The sequence below is a fragment of the Heterocephalus glaber genome, unplaced genomic scaffold (genome assembly GCF_053883595.1).
Source record: "Heterocephalus glaber isolate CG9 unplaced genomic scaffold, H.glaber_assembly_v1.0 deba00000676, whole genome shotgun sequence".
Taxonomy (NCBI): Eukaryota; Metazoa; Chordata; class Mammalia; order Rodentia; family Bathyergidae; genus Heterocephalus; species Heterocephalus glaber.
In genome coordinates this window covers 17,550,904-17,572,660 of record NW_028258156.1, presented here as the reverse complement: position 1 = coordinate 17,572,660, position 21,757 = coordinate 17,550,904, and the positions used below count along the sequence as shown (strand labels likewise).

General features: G+C 40.1%; 1 protein-coding gene across 6 annotated transcripts in view; it reads right to left on the bottom strand.

Moving 5' to 3' along the window:
- Dock4 (dedicator of cytokinesis 4) overlaps window positions 1–21,757 on the bottom strand; it is a 445,644-nt gene that overhangs the window by 108,389 nt on the left and 315,498 nt on the right. For all 6 annotated transcript variants that reach the window (XM_087206716.1, XM_004839630.4, XM_004839627.4 and 3 more), the window contains exons 21-23: window positions 21,148–21,229; window positions 19,999–20,169; window positions 15,120–15,312 (exon numbers count right to left, since the gene is read on the bottom strand). In XM_087206716.1, the coding sequence (XP_087062842.1) occupies window positions 15,120–15,312; window positions 19,999–20,169; window positions 21,148–21,229 (446 nt within the window). The remainder of the gene's footprint in view (window positions 1–15,119; window positions 15,313–19,998; window positions 20,170–21,147; window positions 21,230–21,757) is intronic.

The window sequence follows — 21,757 nt, the reverse complement described above, 5'->3', positions numbered from 1 at the left end:
GACTAATTAGGTTAATAGACCTAATTCTGTCTCTTATTATCTATAGTGTGAACCCAGGTAAACATCCAGATCTCAGCTGTACTCACAACCAACTTGAGTTACAACTAGACCTCAGGAACCAATCGAGTCACTGTAAACCAAGGGTCACTGTAAATCTAGTTAAAAAGCCTTCCCATATGGAAGATTCCAAGCCCAGGTGGTTTTACAGGTGAATCCTATCAAGCATTTTTAGAAGAAAATTTCCCAGAAAACAGAAAAGAAAGTACAACGCATTAGAAGGCCAGTATCAGTTTGATGCCAAAATCAGCTAAAGATATTACAAGACAAGAAAACTACAGACGATATTCTTCATGAAAGATGTAAAGAATCTTATAAATGTAAAGAGTCTCATAAAATTTTACCAAAACAAATCTAATAAGATATATTCTGGGAATGGAAAGTTGGTTGGAAGTCAACCAATCAATGACAATTTACCATATAAGCACCAGATATAGAAAAAAAAAGTGACAAAATTCAGCAACCAATCATGACAAAAATTATCAAGGAGCTAGGATTAAAAGTTTTTTCACACTGATAAAAGGAATTAATGAAATGCCTACCTTTAGCCACCACATTTAAAGACTGAATGATTTCTCCCTAAGATTAAAAACAAGGCAACGATACCCAAATTTACCAGTTTGTTTCAACAATGTATGTATGATTCCGATCATTATAAGAAAGTATTTAAAAAAAAAAGAAGGTATTTTTTAAGAAGTAGAAAATACAGGGGCTGGGGTGCCAGGCCTGACTGGCAAGCACAAGGTCCTGAGTTCAACCCCCGATAGCAAAAAAAAAAAAGGAAAGAAAATACAAGAAAAAAATAAAATGCTTATAGATAAAAAGTAAGTAGTAAAATTGTCTTTAATCAAAGACATGGTTATCAACAAAGAAAATTCTATGGAGTCTAAAGAGTTACTAGAACTAGTAAGTTAGTTTAGCAGTGTCTCAAAATAAAAAGTCAATATACAAATATCAATTACATTTCTATATTATCACAACAGTCAAACTAAAATTGAGAGTAATGTAGTTTATAACAGCATATATGAACTACATAGGAAGAAAGTCAACAAAATATATGACAGTGTCATTGAATAACTTTTTCCTTTAAGAAACGCCAGGCAAGTCAATGGCGAAATGATGTTTTTCAACAAATGGTGCTGGAACAACTGGATACCCATTTTTTAAAAATGTACTTCCAAAAAAAAAAAAATGTACTTCTACCTTTACCTCATACCAGTACAAAAATTAACTTGGGATGGATCACACACCTAACTGCAAAAGCTAAAAGCATAAAACTCCTACAGAAAAACAGCAGAAAATCCTAGTAATTTTGGAGTTTCTTAAATAGGCACAAAAAGTGAAGACTATCAAGAAAGGTGAGCAATAACTAGAAATCCATCCAAATATAAAATTAGAATTGAAGTATAAGACTGACTCCATTCAAGATCCCTACGATGCCTTCTATTTATGGAACCTAGAATCAGAATGCTCAGATTTGGATTCCAGCACTCTCAAATCCTACTTCTGTGATCTTGGGCAACTCACTTGGCTTCCGTGTGCTTCAATCTTGCCATCTGTAGAATGGGGAGAACAACAGTATCCCCTAGGATTGTCTGAATATCACATGAACTGACCCTGCTTAGAACATAATGATTGCTATATAAATGGTGATTATTCTTTCTTCCTTTACAGCTTTTCTCTACATTTATGATTTAAAAAACACGTGATTCTGTATCCAAATAAAAATCATAAGGAATCCAAAGTAGCCACAACTGGGTACATGTCTTAACCAGTATCTGTTAAATTTCTCTTAATATCTTTTTTGAATTCTTTTTTGGAGTTAGGTCTAGAGTCTGATGTCTGCCACTGGGCTACCAACACAAGATCTGGCCTCAGATTTACTTGAAAAATGTAGAGGTGTAAGGCATAGGCATTTTGTAGTTTAAGAAAACGAATACCAGTAAAATCCAAACTTGTAAAATAATTCATCACAGGCCTCCCGTTTAAAAGTAAGCCTCACTGGGAACGTTACTGTTACTTATTTACAAAGCAATTACTTGACAAAAAGAACCAGGGAAAGAAACTGAAAGCTGAAGAGCCAGGAATCACTGTCTGGTGCTGTTTAATTAGAATGGAAGATAAAGCTTATCTGATATGTTCCTGCAGCTAGTGGGATTTGATTTTTTAAAATTCAATTTAGAACCAACTGTTAATAAAATATCTACTGCAAAACAGTAAGGTAGACAAATCATATGTAATTTGTCATATATATATATTAAAAAGAAATGTGACTATCTAAACTACAGATTTGCTTTTTCTCCATTAGTAGGGCAATGTCAGCAAGGGTAAATGACAGAATCAGTGGGTAAATGCCAAACAAGCTGACCGGTGGAAATGCTAATTTGTACCTTTAAAAGATAACATGTGGACCAACCAAATAGGATCCTTCCAAAAACTAAAAGACAAAGCAAAAGCAAATTCTCCCACAATTGAATATACACTAACTTTGGGTACATTCAACAATAGAAGCTGTCATGCAGATTCTGCCTTTGAAAGGGTCACTACACCCTCACACTGCATCTCAGCTGAAGGCACGGTACTGCACGTCACCTCGTATAAAGGAGCAGGTCTCGTTTCCTTTTGGTTTTGCCTGTAACACTGCAGTGGATTAAGTCAGCTCCTCATAGTAATTCCCCCTGGACCTGGGCCCAGGAAGGAAGAGGGGAGGCTAAGAAATGATGGGGGTTTCCTCCTTTAGCTTAAGTTCAGGATGAGTATATCTTTGCCTTCTCTATCCAGAGCTTTAGAGAAGGATCCTTGAGGTCAGCACCTGTTCTTAGGGGAATGAGTTCTCTTTGTCCCACAGTGGCATAAAGAACTGCCAGTCACCTTCTGTACAAGGCGAGCCCAGGCCTGGGCTGGGCACCTGCAGGACACCAGCCAGTGGCTGCACACAGTGACAGAGGGGAGACTGCAGAGACAGGAGCACTCACTATCACAGCTCTGCATGGAGCAGAGTTGTGCCAGAGCTGAGCACGCCTGAGATCAGATCAATGCCACCAGGAATGAACCCACCAAGTCACAGACAGCCACAAAACCTGGGGCTACCGACAGCACCTCTCAGAGTGGAGAGTGCTGAGGAAGACAGTGCCGCCTCACAAAGGGCAACAGTGCAGGGCTGAGGACGATCCCTGTGTGTGGTTTATACATCATCTTCCCTGGGCTTGAGTCCCACTGTGAATGCAAAATGGGTGCTGCCTGCGCGGCTTCCTTTTGTCACTTACGCCCTCTACTGGCCCGGGACACCTAGCCCTACCCTACTGCTGTTTTCATACTCAAGCTAATCCTTAGCTCAGAAGTTACTTTTCCAGTAAGATTTTCTTTCTTTGCTACATGGAATTTCTTGTAGCTTCTGCTGCTATATACTGACCCCTAGTATACAGTATCAATCCAGAAGATATGTGTCAGGCACCCACTGTGTACCAGGCATTGTTGCAGAAGTGAGACATACTGGGAGCAAGGTGAACAAAGCCCTGAATTCTGGAGTCTGGGAAGGAGGACAGTAATTATTTATTTAGAGTTGTGTTGGGTGATCTAAGAAACAAAACAAGGTTGGCCGTACCCCTGTCATCCCAGCACTCAAGAGATTGAGGCAGGGTGACTGATTGCAAGTTCCAGGGAAGCCTGAGCTACAGAATGAGACCTTGCCTCACCAAAACAAAACAAAACAAACCAACAACAAAAAACCCCCAACAAAACACTGAAACATATTAAGTTATGAAAATGGTAATGGGGTAGGTGGGTGGGGGGTAGGAGATTTCTTAAGAAAAAGGAGAGCTAAACTGAGCCCTGAAGGGCACACGGAGATCAACCAGGGTCTGGAGGAGCTGGAGAACATGGATTTCAGACAAGAGGAAAGCAGTGAAGGGACAGGACAGGTGGGCAGGGCCACGTTCAGTTCTGAAACATAAGCCCCAAACAGGACAGAACAGGTGGGATGTGAGTGAAGAGAGAGGAGCAGCACTGTCTCCTGTTTCTAAAGGTCAAGTCGGCAGCACATGGACAGGAGAGAGGAGCAATGGGACAGGAGCACAGAAAGGAGTGAGACAGTTCGGCCTGGCACTGTGGCTGGAGACGTGGCAGTGGGTGGGGAAGGGGCCAGGTGTGGGAGGTGTCATGAGGCACACAGGAGCCCACGTGATGGGTGGAGAGGAAATGCAAAAGGGAGAAGGATACTTTAAGAATGACTCTGAGGAACCCCAGGCTCCTAGGGCAGAGAAGCTCAGCTGGTCCCAGCACCCGGAAGGAAGCTCCTCGCCTCCATCCCAGGATCCTAGGGCAGTGAAGCTCAGCCGGTCCCAGCACCCAGAAGGAAGCTCCCCACCTCCATCCCAGGCTCCTAGGGCAGAGAAGCTCAGCTGGTCCCAGCACCTGGAAGGAAGCTCCCCGCCTCCATCCCAAGCTCCTAGGGCAGAGAAGCTGAGCCAGTCCCAGCACCCGGAAGGAAGCTCCCCCACTGCCATCCCAAGCTCCTAGGGAAAAGAAAGTGAGCTGTGTGGGCACCAGAAGCACCCCCCCACACCGTGGAAATGAGAAGACACATAAACAAGCCTCAAAAACAGACTTCCAGATCACCTACAGCAAACCCAAAAGGAAACAAGATGGAACACTCTGATACTCAACTACCTGGACTCTCTGAACTGGCAACAAAAGAGGATCTGGGAAAAATGAAATCAGAAATAATTACTCAGATAACAGCAAAGATTTTGCTCATGGTGCAAGACATGATTAATAAATCTAGAGAGGACACAGATAAAAAAATAGAGGATCTGAGGAATATGATGGAATCCCAACATAGGAAACAAATGGAATCCATAAAACAGATACAAACAGAGTTCCAAGAGATTAAAAACTCCATCGAAAGTCTGCACAGCAGAATGAACCAATGTGAGGATAGAATTTCAGATATAGAAAATAAGATCACAATTAGTGACCAGGAAAAGAAAAATTGCTTTAAAATTATAAGGGAACATGAGAAATCAATCCAGCAGCTGCTAGACGATACAAAGAAGAATAACATTAGACTGATTGGAGTCAGTGAAGAAAGAGGAGAGAGTGCAGATGACATAAAAAAACTTCACAGAAGTGATGGGAGAAAACTTCCCAAGGAGGGGAAAAGAACTTGACATAAAGATAAGTGAGGCATATAGGACTCCAGCTAACCTTATCAAAAAAAATCTACACATAGGCATATAATAGTTAGGATTCCAGAAATCCAACAGAAGAATAAAATTCTACAAGCAGTGAGAGAAAAGAAACAAATCACATACAAAGAAAAGCCCATCAGAATCACAGCAGACTTCTCAATGCAAACCCTCAAGCCAAGAAGAGCTTGGAGTGATGTATTTCAAGCCCTAAAGGAAAACAGCTTCCAACTCAGATTGATGTACCCTGCAAAACTATCTTTCAAAATTGATGGAGAAATAAGATACTCTCATGACAAAGAGCACCTTAGGAACTTCATGAGTACCAAACTGGCACTCCAAAAAATTTTAGACAATACCCTAGGAAAAGACAATGAGGATCACAACCCCAGGAAACCCAGCAGAATGAATCCATTGGGCGTGACAAATTAAACACAAAGGGGGAGAATCCAACAAAAAGAAAAAGTCATGACAAGGCTTTTAAAACTTTTGACTTCATCTCCCTAATGAGTGTATAATTCAATCTTGTTATTGTACTGATTAGTATTTTTCTGATTCTGGAATTGCACACGATTCCTTGTGCTATACTGGCTATTTATCATCTTCTTATGTCTACATTTTAATTGGGTTGTCTATTAATGAGCTCTAAGAATTCTTTATATATTCTGCTCATAAGTTATATGCATTGTAAATATGGTCTGTTTAAGGACTACTTTTCATTTTAATGATGTCATTTAAAGTTCTAAATTTTGATGGAATCTCATTTATCATTTTTTTTTATACATCATGTTTTTTGTATCCTAGGTTGTTCTTGCCTACCCTGAATTCATAAATATTTTCCCTTATAATTTCTTCTTAAAGTTTTATACTTTTAGGCTTTCTTATTTAGGTTTATAGATCCCTTCAAGTTATTTTCATGTATGGAAAAAAAGGGTTGAGGTTAATTTTTTATATATGGATACCAGGTGTTCTAGTGCCATTTGCTGAAGATACTGTCTCTTCCTCGGCTCTTGAATCGAGTTTATATTCTATAAAATGCTAATGTTAAATAATCTTTCAAAACTCAGTGGACCATATACGTGTGGTTCTATTTCTAGATTCTCTGTTTTATTCCAGTGATCTATATGTCTTTCCTTACACCAACACTGCCTTGATTACTGTAGCTTTAGAAGTCCTAAAATTAGGTACTAAACATCTTCCAACACTGTTTTTCTTTTTGTTTTTGGCTTTTCTCAGTCCTTTGTACTCCTCTACATAACTGTTAAATTTCAATATCTAGTTCTTCATTTATAGCAAGTATACACAGACCTGAAGTTTTATATATACCTTGTGTTTTCTAATCCTGCTAAATTCAAGTACAAGTTCTAGGGGCTCCTAGAGCTTTCTTAGTATTTTCTCTGTAGATGATCATTTCATCTACATATAAAGATTTTGCTTCTGCCATGCCAATCCTATCCTAGTTGTGTCATTTTATTGCCAGACTATTTTGGTTTAGACCTATGTTTCAAAGTCTAATGGACAAATGAAAAACAGGCATATATGCCCTTGTTCCCCACTTTAGGGAGAAAGCATTGTATCCTCTCCATTCATAGAAGGAGTTTTTGTTGGAAGGATGGAGTACATGTCTTTGATCTGTTGAGAAGGTTCTGTTCTACTTCTAGTCTCCTGATAGCTTTTACCATGAAAAGCTGTAGAATTTAGTCCAGTACTCTTTCTCCAACTAGTGACAGGATCATATGGCTTTCTCCTTTCCTCTTTTAAAATGATGACTTTTGGGGGTGGATCTTCCAATGCTGAACCAACACTGCCATCCCTATAAGAAAACCACTTTCTACATACTGCCAGATCTGACTTCTAAGAGTTTGTTTTGTTAAACAAATTTCTATCTATGTTCATACTTTTTTCTTCTATTATCTTTATCCAGTTTTAGGATTAGCACAATGTTGAGTTCCTAAAACGAGGAGAGAAGTATTCTTTTTTCTGCTTTAAACATTTGATATAATTTATCAGTTAAAATGTTTATGAGCCTGCTGTTGTCATATAGGTAGGTTTTCAAGCTAGGAATGTACTTTCTTTAATAGGTGCTATTCAAATTTTATATTTCCTCCAGAGTTAGTTTCATTAATTTGTCTTCTAAGTTACTTCTTAGAAGTTGTCAAATTTATTTCAAAAAAGATTTTTGTAATATGCTTTCTATATCCTTTTAAATTCTGTAAAATCTGTGGTAATGTCTCCTAGATCTTAATATTGTAATTTGAAAAATGTATAACTGATATTGTGTAACAGGAGAAAAGGTCTAAAAGAGTAGGGGAATTGGGAGGGTAGGGGAAGGGAAAAAAGGGAAAGGAAAAAATATGAGAAGAGAAAAAAAATGGAAACAAGGTCTTTGCAAATAGGGAAGGGTGGAGGGGGTGAAGGGAGGGGAAGGGGAAAAAAAATAAGAACCATGATTCTCATGTAATGGTACAAGATTCCAATGATGAATGTAACTGTATTTTATACCTAAAATGTACCAATAAAGTTAATGGGAAAAAAAAAAAAAAGAATGACTCTGAGGTTTCTAGAGGATAGTGCTACCACCCACAAAGCCAGAGAGAAGCAAACTTACAAGAATGCTGAGCCTTCCATCTCAGATATGCTGAGGGAGCTCAAGGAGCCTGTGAGAGGTCCTCGTGGAGATGTTGAGAGGGCAGCTGGGTATTTAAGTTTAGAGCTCAGGGACAAGACCAGCTTAGAAATACAAGTTTGAGAGCTGTGCCAGCAAATGGACCACTAATCTTGCTGCTCGAGACTCCCGGAGATCTGCTGTACTGTACCCCCATAAACTTTCCCACCACAACTGCTGTCATACCTCATCCTCCCTGTATTGGTCAGCTTTTTGTTACTGGGACACAGTGCTCAACATCTACAATTTAAAGGAGAAAAGGTCCAGTTTGGCTCACAGTTTCAGGGATATCTGTCCATGGCAGGCTGGCTCTGACATGGCAGAAGGGTCATACTCTATGATCCCTTCATGGCAGCTGGGAACAGTGCTACAGAGGAAGGGGCCAAGGACAAGGTATAGTACACAAAGTCATGCCTGACCCACCCAGACTCATCCAGAACTGGGCTCGACTAGTTTGCTGGGCATGTCTTCATTCAGTGAAGTTGACAATCACGATTAACGGTTACAATTCCACAATTACTTGTTCTTGTGATAAATATAAGCAGACAGACAGGGACTGTATCTATTTAATTTGCTTTACCATTTCCCATGAAATATATTTCTCACATAACATTGTGGAGAGGGTATGTTAGTCACTTTCCTTGCTGTTGAGACCAAATACCTAACACCCCAAACTTAAGGGAGAAGAGGTTTATTTTAGCTCACATTTCAGTCCGTAGTTAGCTGGCTCCAAGGCAGGATGGCATGGCTCAGGGCCATGGAGGAAGAAAGCTGTTCATGTCATGGTGATGGGGAAGGAAAAAGTGAAGGGAGGAGCTGGGGCGGGAGATGAACCCTTCCAAACCACACCCTCAGTGACCTGCCTCTCCTGCCCAGGACCCAGCTCCTAACAGCACATTTAGCTATAAGCCCCATAATCCAATCACCTTCCAAAAGCCCTGCCTTGAGCGCAGGAGGCTTTTAGGGGGCACACAGATAGAAGCCTTAACAGAAGGGGTGTGCCCACAGTAATCAGCTGCTGAGTGAATCCATGAGCTTCACATGAGTTCTACTTGATAGGAGAGTAACCGAGACCAAGCCTAGCATCTCTGCTCATTTACACAGCTTCGCTGGAGGGAAAGCCTGAGGCGCATGGTGGCAGCCCAGTGTCCAACGCCTCCATCTGCTGTGCTCGCCCCATCGAGAGAACACAGCTATGGTCCTCATCGTGGCACACATCCTGCCCCTGCTACCCACCCCCTTGAAACCTGTGCAAATGTGGACGAGCGACATGCAAGAAGTGAAAAGATCCAGTTTCACCCTCCCTGCTGCAAGGCACTGGCTACTGCCCATAAGGAGCGAAAAGGTCAGATGCATGGTCAGAGAACAAAGAGGAAACTGAATCTTAGTAGCCCAACAAATGTGACCTTACATTTATTTTCAAAACCACAATTAAAACCTAGGGCTAGGGGCCAGGGATCTAGCTCAGTGGTGCCACCGCCTGCCTTGCAAGCTCCAGGTCCCGAGTTCGATCTCCAATACCAAAACAACAAGAACAAAAAACCTAGGGGCAGTTATGATTTTGGTGACACATATTTTTCAACTTATGGTCTACGTTCACAGAGAGGTGCTACCTAAAACTCTTAATTTTATCTCTAGCCTATCTAGGCAAAGATGTGGAAACTATTTTTCAAAGAAACTCCTTTTCAAGTGGCTCATTTAAACCTGCACTTAAACACAGTTTAGCTAATATATATCTTTAAAAAAACACACACAAACTGGGTATACCAGCATTTGCCTGTAACCCAGCATCCTGGGAGCCTGAGGCAGGAGGACCCCAAGTCTGAGCCCAGCCCGGACAACTCAGTGACTTGGTGAGACCCTGTGTCAAAATAAAAAGGCTGGGGATGTAACTCACTGTGAAGGCCCTGGGTTTAGTAACTACTAGTGGAGAAAAAATTCCAGAATTATTATGTGGGTGAATCTTTAACAAAACCCAAGAATGAAGCCTGAAAGACTACAAAAACTTTTAACCTTCCAGCAGGAGGCCTCAGAGTTCGGTGACATGGAAGACGCCGGGAAAGGTCTTCATCCCGGTGAAGCCTGGAGAAGGAACCAAAGGGAGCACAGGCGAACGGGCTGGGGGACTGGGGAAACAGACCAAACACTGATGGAGGCAGACAGGGATGCTCTGGAACTAAGTGTTTTCTTTCTGGCTCTGGATCTCTCTTTTTTGGGGGGGCGGGGCATTGGGGACTGAATCCAGGGCCTTCACTCTGAGGTATATACTCAGAGCTTTTAAAAAATTTTTATGTAGAGACAAGGTCTTGCTAAGTTGCTAAATGGCCTAGGCTGAGCTCAAATTTGTGGTCTGGTGCCCCAGCTCCCCAGAAGGCTGATGCCTTTTGGGTCATTACAGGCTAATGGCACCATGCTAGGTCAAAGGGTTTCTAGAGGTTCCAGGTAATGTTTCAGAATATTATTTTAATAGTAGGTAACCAATAAGGAGTCTCCATTTAAAAAAACAACTAAAGTCTCCACATTTTTTCCAATGGTCTTACGTTACTGGTTCTGCTTCTAACAAAAGAGAACTCTTTATTTGTATGACTCTACTCGCCTTTATAAGGCTCATCCTCTACTCTGCAAGCTGTGGCTAGGAGAGTTTTAAATAAATGGCATTTTCAAGGGTGTAGAAAATTTCATCACTGGCACTGTGATAAAAGTCAACACTAAACTACACTTAAACTAGAGTTCTAAGAAACAGAAAATACTAGGCACTCATCAACAGTATCAAAGTTCTATTCTTTAGGTTGTCAAATTAACAGATAAACCTAATCAAACATCCTTTCTTATACTGTGGCCTAAAGAAAGGGGTAGTAGTTCCTACAATATGCTTTAAAAACTGTCTAATATTCTACCTTCCTCTCTCTCCTTTTTATTGTTTTCTATTGCACATTTCTTATCAGATGCACAAAACTGCAAATGGCGACTGGGGAGTTTCTGCCCCCCGCCCCCCCAAAATTGCATTCGATTACTTTTGGATAAAATTCCTACCTTCAAATATTTGGTTTTTTTAGTTTCTGGCAAAAGTAAGTAGCCTCAGCATGCTTCCCATTATTGGTACAAGGTAAGTGCATTTAGGACTCTATGCTTACTTCTATTATCTGCACTCGGTTTTGTGTGACAAACTGCTCAGTAATGCTCAAATAGAAATATATATACATCTTTTTCTTCACAAGAAAATAGTTCAGTGATGGTTCCAAAGCTCCGCTAAACAAATCATCAGGTGTCAAGCAATGAAGACAAACAAAATGAATGTTAAACCCTCAGCTCTAGCAGAATGTCACCTTACAGAGTCTAGGAGACTCTGTCCCTGATGCCTCTCTACCTCTCTCTGTTCCCAGCCTCCTTCCTCCCCAACCTCTATGCATCAGATCTGCTCTTTTGGTCATTGCCAAGGCTGTCCTCTCCAAAATTATTTAGACCCTTCTATTCTTGGTCTTTGAGAAACAAGAATGAAGTTGAGGGGAGAAAAGGAAATAGGAGCTGCCAATTTTTAATGTCTTAAATAAGTTTGCCTGGATGTCAAACGATTTAGACACTGAATACAAACTCCTTAGGTCCCATATTTTAGCTATGTCTTTCAGACTGGGTCAGATGCCCTAGACTCGGGGTGGGGGGTGGACAGGATGCATCAGTTGTCCCGCTTGTTCTGCTCAGTGACCCTCAGCTCATCCTGGCCTACACTGCTGTGACCTTATTTCACTCGCTTCTCTGCTGCTAACATTAGCATAGGTCCTTTTTTCTGTCTTCTCTTTGTGTTCGTTTCTACTCTAAACTCAACTGGGAGTATTTTGCAGCCCGCTGGTTCCTTTGCATACCTCTTCTGCTCTTCTTCCTCGGGAACTGTGATGGTTAATTTAGTGTGCCAACATGAATGAGGCATGAGAGGCCCAGATATTTGGTTATACACATTTCTGGGCATGAATGGGAGGGTGTTTCTGGATGGGAGTAACACTGGAAGTGATAAAGCAGAGTGTTCGCCTCATTGTGGGTGAGTCTCATCTCATCTGTTGAAAGCCGGAAGGGAACAAAAGGCTGAGGAAGGGGGAATTCAATCTGTCTAACTGTCTTGAAGACACTGGGGTCCTGCCCTTGGGCCTAGACCCGGGCCAGGATCTACACCTTAGGGTCTTCTGCTTCTCAGACGTTTGATCTTGCACTGGAACCATATTATTACCTCTTACGGGTCTCCAGCTTATTGACCCCAGACTTTGGGGTCTCTCAGTTTCTGGAATCATGTGAGCCAACTGCTTATAATAAATCACTCTACATAGGCACACATTCTCTGAGTTGTTTCTCTGGAAGGCCATGCTTACTACAGGATTCTAGGACAAAGTTAACTTTTAGAATTTCCTAGATCCTTGGGGGCTTGTACTTCTGAGTCCATTTTTTTCCAAAATGTACTGAAATTTATTTTGTTAAAATGTGACCCAACTGTACTCTTTAATCCTCTCTCTGGCCAATATGAACCTCCTGGAAAAAAGGTCACTTTTTCAGATCCTTCTTTCTTCTATATCATTAACCAGTCTTCTTTGTTGATCAGAAAGAAGCTGAGAAGTAAATTAAGAATAGCAATTGTATTTCCCATTCCCTGTCTGGAGAGATCCAACCAGTATTAAGGGAAGGTCAAGTGGCACCTTGGTTCACAAACTCAATTCTCTTCACGATTCTGGTTGTGAACTGCATCAAATTTCCCCATAAGGTCAGCACTGAATCTATCCACTGAATTTGATACGGCTGTCAGCCAACTTGGTTTGTGAACAGAGACATGGAAAGAATCAAGTTCGTGAAACAAGGTACTCCTGCATTGTCTTTTCTTCCTTTCAAAATACTAGAGATTAGAGCCAACTGAGGATTGAGCTACAGTCTCATGCCATTTATTATTTTATTAATCTTTAAAAATTTTGAGACAGGGTCTTGCTACATTGACCAGGCTGGCCTTAAACATGTAGTCCCCCTGAGTCAGTCTTCAGAGTAGCTGGGATTACAGGCTACACCACCAGGTGTGGCTAAGTGCTTTGTCTTTAGCTGAATATATATCCATTGGCTTACTCCTGCCTTACCTTAGCCCATTTCAGATTTATCATTTTTTTTCATTAAGTTTATTGGTACATTTTAGGTATACAATATGATGACATTCCTCAACGGGAATTTGCAGCTTTCCATGATGTATCTTGGTTCTTATTTTTTCAGCATTCCACCCCTCCACCCCTCTCTATTTACAAAGACTTTGTTTCCATTTTTTCCTTTTCTCATATTTTTTCCTTTCCCTTCTTTTCTTTCCCCTACTCCCACTTCCTCTTCCCCTTCAGACCTTTTGAGAATCTGAAAGTGTAAATAAGAATCAAAATGTATAATAGATATTGTAAATCAGATTTATCATTTTTATCAGGAAAGTTTCCTGTGTCCTCTAAGTGGTCAGGATGTGTACACTCACATAATTGTAGTACTTTAGTGTACGTGTGTTTAGTTTTAGATTTCTGAGTGATTTTCACCTTCTTATATGGAGCTCCATGCTGTTTTTGAATCTGTTTCTTCTACTCAAGCATGGTAGGAAATACTGGTACCCCAATAGGTCCACATTCTAATTTTCCAGAACCTATAACTTCTGTTATGGCAAAAGAGACTTTGCTATGCTGCTGATTTAAGAGTCTTGAGATGGGGAGAATCAGAATTTGAAAACCACTACAAGAAATATCTTTTCTCTAGGGTCAAAAAATTTTTTTAAATAGGGAGAAATCAGAAGGTTGAGCATTCTTTTATATTGATTGAAACATTATTGATTTCAGCACAAAAGATACTGAAAACATGCCAAAAGTCCATCAACGGGAGAAAAATTAAATTAACCATGATGCATCAATTCAGTAGAATGTTAATCAATAACAAAAAAGAATGAACTAGTACTATATCTAGTGGCATGGAAAAATGTAGAAGTATAATTATTAATTAAAAAAGTGATCCAAAGAATATAATACAAAAAAAGGGGAAAGAACTTAGAATAATGAAAAATCATAAAAACTATTTTTATAATTATGTATTAAAGGCATAGAGTATAGGAACTGGAATCTCTGATATTCTGGAAATTTCCATGAAGGAAGTGAGAGTATACATGAATTTCTTAATAATGGGTCAAATAAATGATAATGTTAAAATGTGTTAATGATTTATTCATGCTCTATTTCTGTGTAGTTTAAAATGTTTTATGATACAATAATGTTTTAAAACATTTGTTAGTAGGTTTGAAATCCTACATAAGTGTGAATATAAATCCAAAATATTATACACACACACACACATATATATATATACTTCCACATAGGAAAGTAATTCTTAGCAGAATCTATGTAAAAATGTTTTCATTTGGTGAGGCTGATGAACTTTTTTTTTTTGGTACCAGGGATCAAACTCAGGACCTTGAGCTTGTGAGGCAGATGGCAGAACCACTGAGCTAAATCCCTGGCCCATGATGGAACTTTTTAAGTAAATGTTAACATAAGCTGGGTACTTTATGATTTTTCCTGGAAAAAAATAGAAGAAATCAAGAAGCACTGGATAACAGATAGAATGACAAAACCAATTTACTAATTAATTACTTGATCTTGGGATAAAATAAAAAATGAGCATATAAATCTTTCATATACTTTTAGAACACAAATCAATCAAAAACTGAAAATCAAGAAACAAACAAGTATCTTATCAGGTATCTAAAAATATCTGAAGGAAAATGCTAAATTTTTATTGAATATTTAAAAAAAAGAAATCTAGATAAGAAAAAAAAGGCATGTCCCACACTACTACTAGCTATGATTAGAATAAATAATTTAATCATTAGCTTTCATTCCTCTCCCTCCATTCTTCTTTTTTTTTGTTGTTATGACAGGGCCTCAGGCTGGTCTCAAATCCCTGGACTCCATGGATCCTTCAGCTGCAACTTTCCAAGCAGCTGGGACTACAGATGAGCATCACTGTACCTGGCTCACTCTTTCTAGAAATTACATTTTAATAGCTATCCTTTTATATTTGACTATAAGTATATTTTCCATCAATGCTCTTCAGAAAGTCCTTTTCAGCTTTTTGTTTTCCATTGCTTTGCTGACCACTGGCTACCAGATGTAAGTAATACCTTTCTGGAGACACCAGTATTTTATTGAAAGTACTTGTCACCCTACCTGGGTTGGTATAGAGCTGGCTTTCCACAGTTTTGCCGATGCACTGAAGCTTAATGGCCTGTAGGGAATCGTCCACATGCATGATGGTCGGCAGGCTGCCCAGAGTGTCCTGTACCAAGTTGGCCACTTCCCGGACATCAAAGAGTTTTAACAGTTCTGAGTACACGGCTGGGAAGGAGCTCAAAAACACAGCCTGAGAAAGAAGAAATTTAAATCAACTCCCAGTTAGGCCACGAGAAATAAGCTGTAAAATGTCAGTGAGCTTAAGGATTGTGACAAGTATTTTTAAATGTAAGGAAAATGAATATAAATGTTTCTGTTCCATGAAGTTAAAAAGGCAAAAATTTTAAAACAAAAAGTGTGTGGCAGAACAGGAAAGTTTTAGGAAATGTGTGAAGGAACAATGTAAAGATAACTGGAAATAATGGAAAAATCACTGACATTAGCAAAATGCTTGACAAAACCCCCCACAGAATCAACTAAACGAAGCCTGAAAGAATAGAAAGAACAATCAGCTAAGACTGGATTGTGGTCACTTAGATTTCATTCCTTTTTGAGGAAAGTTTGTGAATTGCTCACTTAAACCTCATTCATCTTTAAGAAACCAAGCACATTAATTCCTTACAGCACTCAATTTATGACTGAAGAGAAAACATAGCACAGGGCAACAGGAACATAGGTTATATGTGGTGCAGCTTTGTTTCCAATTAATGCTGTGACTTTGGAAAGTCATTTTGGGCCCCTAGGCTTTTGTTTCCGCACTTGTAAAGTAAAAGCATGACTGGAACAGCTCCTTACATTGCTTCAAGACTTGTTGTAAACCAAGAAATGTATGTTAAAACTCAAAAAAAAATTTATATAAACAAACCTGTTGGGCCAGGGATTTAGCTCAGTGGTTCCGCCACCTGCTTCACAAGCGCAAGGTCCCGAGTAAGAAACCTGTTAATCTTCTCTCTCTCTCTCTCTCTGACTTTTTTATTTCCACTACAGGACCTTTTGCATTGAGCTACATTCCCAGCCCATAATCATTTTTCATGGAAAGTAAACAGATGCTAAATCAAATTCCCAGGGACATACTTTAAATATCATGGTAGGATTGTACATCAAAACAAAAAGAAGTCAGCCTTTAAAAATTCCATGGAGGAGAAGAAAAAGAAAGGAGGCGTCACCGGCCTCACAGCTATTGAGGGAGGGAAGGGGGTGCGTGATTCCAAGACGCTCAGGCTGGAGTGTTTGCTGCTTACCAGAGTGACCTGACACCGTCAAAAAGTAGGTTGAGTCTATGTGCTGATGATTCAAACATGGAATCAAATTCAAATTCAAGGATTTTAGTATTATCTAGACAGGTGCAGCAAAAATATCCAGAAGACCCAAGGTCTATTCTTGGTGCAAGAGCTACAAAGTGCTTAAGGTGCTTCTTGTCAACAGTTAATGCTGTTTGACTCTTCAAAATTACAGATTCACTTGAATATATTTAAAATTACTAACTTGGTATTCCGTTACAGACTATATTTTATAACATTCACTGTATTCTGCAAAGAGCTGAGTCACAGAAATAAAACAAAATAAAACAAAATGTATTTTTCTACTGAGAAGTCAAATATGTTGATTTCCTTCAGGTATCCCTTAATTTATCCCTTAGTTTTTTACTTTATATCTCTTTACTTCAAAAAAAGTATCTGAATGTGCCTCCAGTATAAGATACATATATAAATAAGACTATTTAAAAGGATAAAGAAACAAGGACATTTATGACAAGGACAGAAAAATATTTGCAACTAGGGCAGGTCAAGGGTTTTTTATTGCAAATAAAAATAAACATGCAATTTAGTTTTGACTTTCCTATTGCTTCTTGGCCTTTGGCTAAGATCAAGTATAGTTTTGATTTTCCTGGTAACCAAGATAAACAGGGAAAAATAATTATTAGGAGTTTAGAGCAAGGTCTTGGGCCTTTATTCCTCTGTCATTAGTCTTATTTTCCAGGGGGCCCTGGCACAATGGTCTGTCCGTGGACTGGACACTAAAAACCATTGCAATACCAGCTGAGTCCTTCTTCAGTCCTGTCCAGGACTGGGCTACCCAGGACAGTGTCACTGCCAAGCTGGGGTTGAGGCCAGGAGGACTAAATGAACGCCCCTACTGGGACCAGGATGGACAGATCCATACAGTAGCCATCCATTAAGCCGACCTCATGGATTTCTGGGATGGTTCCTCTGCCTCTAAGAAGCAGGATTCTCCCTGAGTTGTAGCCCATGTTGGGGTAGGGTGGGGGAAATGGAGCAAAGAAACTGGGCTTCCGCCTGTGACGTAGCCTAACAGGAAAACTTGGGCTAGCGGATACCCTTGGCTCTAGATGTGGTAGGCACAATTCTAAGAGAACCCGATGACTGCGTCCCTGGTATTCATGTGATTACATTATGCTGTATGACAAAAGGGATGACACAGGTTTAATGAAGATTACTAATGAGTTGACGTTAAAATATGGAGATTATAGTGATAGGTCTAAACTACGCATAAATTCTTAGAATGGAGTTTTCTCTGGCTGGCAGCAGAAGTAGTCAGACAGATTCAAAGTCAGAGAAGGATTCGATATACTATTGCTGGCTTTGAAGATGGAGGGGCCACATGCCAAGAAATGCAGGTGGTTACCACAGGCCAACAGCATCTCCCTTTGACCCAGCCCTAGCTGACAGTCATCCCAACAGTGGGAACCTCGGTCTTACTAGCAAACAGGTTTCTGCCAACAGCTTGAAGGCATATTCGTCTCCAGAGCCTCTAGATGAGACATCAAAGCCAACACTCTGATTTTGGCTTTGAGAAATCCTCACCAAAGAATACAAGGAAACCTGTCCAGACCTGTGACCTTCAGAACTGTGACTTAATGCATGAGCACTGTTCAAACCCATTGAGTTATGGTCACTTGTTATGCAGCAATGTAGACCTAATACACTGGATCAATGAGATTAGTGTCACCTGGCTTTTCTGAAGAGAGATGTGAGGTCAAAAGGGAACCTGGTACTGGGATGCCAGACAGGGCAATCCCTTTCCTCCCAAAACAAAAAGGGGCTATGCTCTCATTGCTTAATTTAAAATAACTAGCCACTCTATCTATACAAACTTTCTTAGCAACAAACTGAAACTATCATATCAAAATTTATAGGTAAAGATATTTCACAAAATGATAAAGAATGAGTTCAGTAGAATTTATGATGATATTCAGAAACTATATATCTCGGCTGAAATCTAAGGGCAAAAAATCAAATATGATTCTTTGAAGATACTAAAGGTGGTCTTATACTTGATGGTGGAATACAACTTTTAGAACCAAGAGCAGCAGAAATCAGTATGTTGAGAAATAAGAGCAGAACTGCTCTATCCTGTAGTACCACAATGGCCTAAGTCACTTTTGGGGGGCCACTAGGATTCAGTGGAAATATAAGTAAGGTTAAAACAAAAGTCTGTAGCTTTAAAGGAGAAAAGACTCTCTTGAGCACCTAGGAAGTGAGAAAATACTTTTCAGGTACAAATTCAGCAAATTTTGTCCCAGGAACTAGTAAAGATTAAAAGCAGAAATTTCAGGATGAAAACCCAAATTATGAGTCGCTTTTATAGAAGTAATAAACTTCTGAGAACTCTAACGGAATGAATGGTTAGCCTGCTGGACAATTCTTCTCAAATATCAACTGCTGCAAGTAGGGCTTAGCTAGTAGAGAATTTGATATTAAGGTCTCTGGCATGTTCCTCAAATGCAGCGACTGTAATGCTGTTGACAAGGTCAAAAGCACATTTAAAAGAGGCTGGGTTGTATCCTTGTCCAGATGCAAAATAAGTCCACATCTGTAAAGAAGAATGTGACAAGACCAGCCCCCTACACAGCTGGAAAAAGTACAGCGCCGTTTTCAGGGGCTGGCACATTTCTGGTGTTTTGCCATTATACATTGTGCACTCCAAATTCCACAGAGCACCAAATCCTATCAACAGTATTGTTTGGCCTAATCTCCCATTGTTTTGTTGTTGTTGTTGTTCTAGTTCTCAATGATTACAAATCTCAAGTCTCCAGGGGATGGTAAAAGGCTGCTTCTCCATTTGACAAGTTTTTAACTTGCTGGAATTAAAAGTGTCCAAGAAGAATTAAGATATATAGAGAAAGATATGCAGAATTATCTCTCAGAACACATCCAAAGCTATGCTATTTGGAAAGCGGACGGATCTTGTTCTTTAAAAACAAAACAAACAAACAAAACAACAGTTGCGTCACTCTTGGTAATAGAATTTGACAGCACCAGCCCAGCACTGGTCTTATAAGATCAGTCCCAGGATGATTACAGTCAAGTTAAATAAAACAAAACAATATGCAGTTTAGTGGAGTCCAACCTCATGATTCTCAGAGGTGATGGATTAAAATGCACTACGAAGGGGCCGGGGATTTAGCTCAGTGGTTTCGCCGCCTGCTGCGCAAGCGGGACCCAAGTTTGATCCCCGGTACCAAAAAAAAAACTGGAACTTCTCATTTAGGAGGGTGCCATATAACAAAATGCACTACAAAGCCTGGGGGAAAGCATTGCAGCAGACTGGCTCCAGCGGAAGTGGTCCTCAAGGCCAACGGGGCAGTGTCGGGTCATCTGAATGCATTCTGATAACTGGACACATGGTGGATGCAAGCAGCAGCCTCCACACCGAGACAGCTCTGTGGAAAGGCAACCAAACCACTTCTGCTCATAGCTGGGGGATTTTACAAAAGTCTTTTCTTAATGATGGTTAAGCTACAAATGTAAACTGGAGCTACGGGTTCGTGCTCAAGAAAGCATTTACTTCTGCTGTGTGAAAATAAACTGTATTCTTATTTTTCCTCTATGGGGCAGAGATGAAGAAACATTACCTGTGACTGAGATAATGCTCCAGACCCCTTGCTCTCTTGCGAAAGAAAAAACCGGACTGACATGAGGAGCTCCTGGATGCAGCAGCGGAATTCCTCTTCATTTTGCCCACCAGTGGCAAGAGAAAACAGCCTTCGGGACTGAACTATATATTTAAAAATGTACTCCTGTGCCTTAAAACAAAAAAGTTAAAAAGTTAGCTTCAAAGGAGGCCAAGGGTATTTATGTAACAATGACAGCACAAAAACTATGCACAGTATTAGACTTTTAAATTACTGACTACACTAGAGTCCTGTGAGATTTTTCAATGGTATTTACTTGTAGGGAGGAGAGTTGTTTTTCTCCGATGCCTTATGAAAAATGTATGAAACATTTAAAAATTCTTTATAATTCTGAAGAGTCATAACACTGAATATTTTTGATCCTTAACTGGCTTTTTGAATTTAGTCAACAAAGAGATCACTGTTTTTCAGAAAGTGCTTTTGCTCTGGTAGGTAGTCTTGACAAAGCATTTTACCCTCAAGGAGACAAAATGTATACATTATTTTTATTTCTGGACAGCATAAAGAATGGTGCTCAGTGGGAATTTGAAGACTACCCTGGCTGGGACTGGATAGTCCCTTTAAGAATTCGTATTCTTCTTCAGCAGGTCTGCAAGTCAGGCATTACCATCTCCGCATACATCTCAGCACATGCGGCCCAGAGACATGGGCAGCGTTGAACCATGAAAATGTCAGGTACCCTCTTTGGGATCCTTGCTAAGCTACCATATTCTCTCTTAAAATTTAAGTTAAATGGTTCTCAAAGGTGGGTGAGCAGAAGCAAGAGCTAGAAACTTCTAAGCTTAACTGCCTGTCTGCTGTCTTCTCATGGACTCTCTTTGTCTTGCCAATCCTGGATATCACTTCAAGTGTCCTCATGCCCAGAGGAGCAAGGATTCAATCCTGAGTAAGGTCCAACAAAGCTGCCAGAGACCCTTTCAAATTGTGTCAGCTGGGGAGCAACCACAAACTGATTAAGATCCCTGAATTAGATGTCAGTTATATATCATTAGCAATTACTGTCTGTGTAGAAGAAACCAATTAGTTTAAGCAGCACCATGCGACAGCTTTGTTAGATAATGTTACCCATTTTTAGCAGCATGTTATTACCTTCAGCACCTCCTGGATATGCTCCTGCCGCTCTGCTTCTGTGATCCTGTCCACATACCACTTGAGCACTTTGATGAGATCTCTAAAATATAGGGAAAATGTGCAGAATGAAGAACTGGCCTAGTTCTCAAACGCCAACAAATCCAATGCATATATATAGATCATGAAGAAGCTTCTTCTTTCCCCATAAATTCTCATATTTTCCTGTCAATTTGTTACACAATAATTTTACTAAACCTGCAGATCAAAGTCACTACCTTCTTTAAAGCTTAAGAGAGAAACAACACTGCCTCCCATCGAGATTTCCCTCAATCTGGACATACTCCATTGAGCCTCCTGTTCCTGGCAATGCTTCCAAACGAGTGCTCCCAAACACAAATATTGGAGAAAAGGACTCTGAACAAGCGAGTACCTGGAAGTAGGACTGTCACGGTGAACCCTGGACAAGTGCTAATTGGAATTTCTTCCCCACTGACTGTACAAACAGCTGGATGAATTAGCTTTCAGCAGCAGGCACAGGGTGGGTTGGGGGAGTGTTTGGGAAACTCCCCACTCTAGGTCACAACTCTGTGGATTTATCAAGCCAATTCTCTGACCCATGGGACAAACA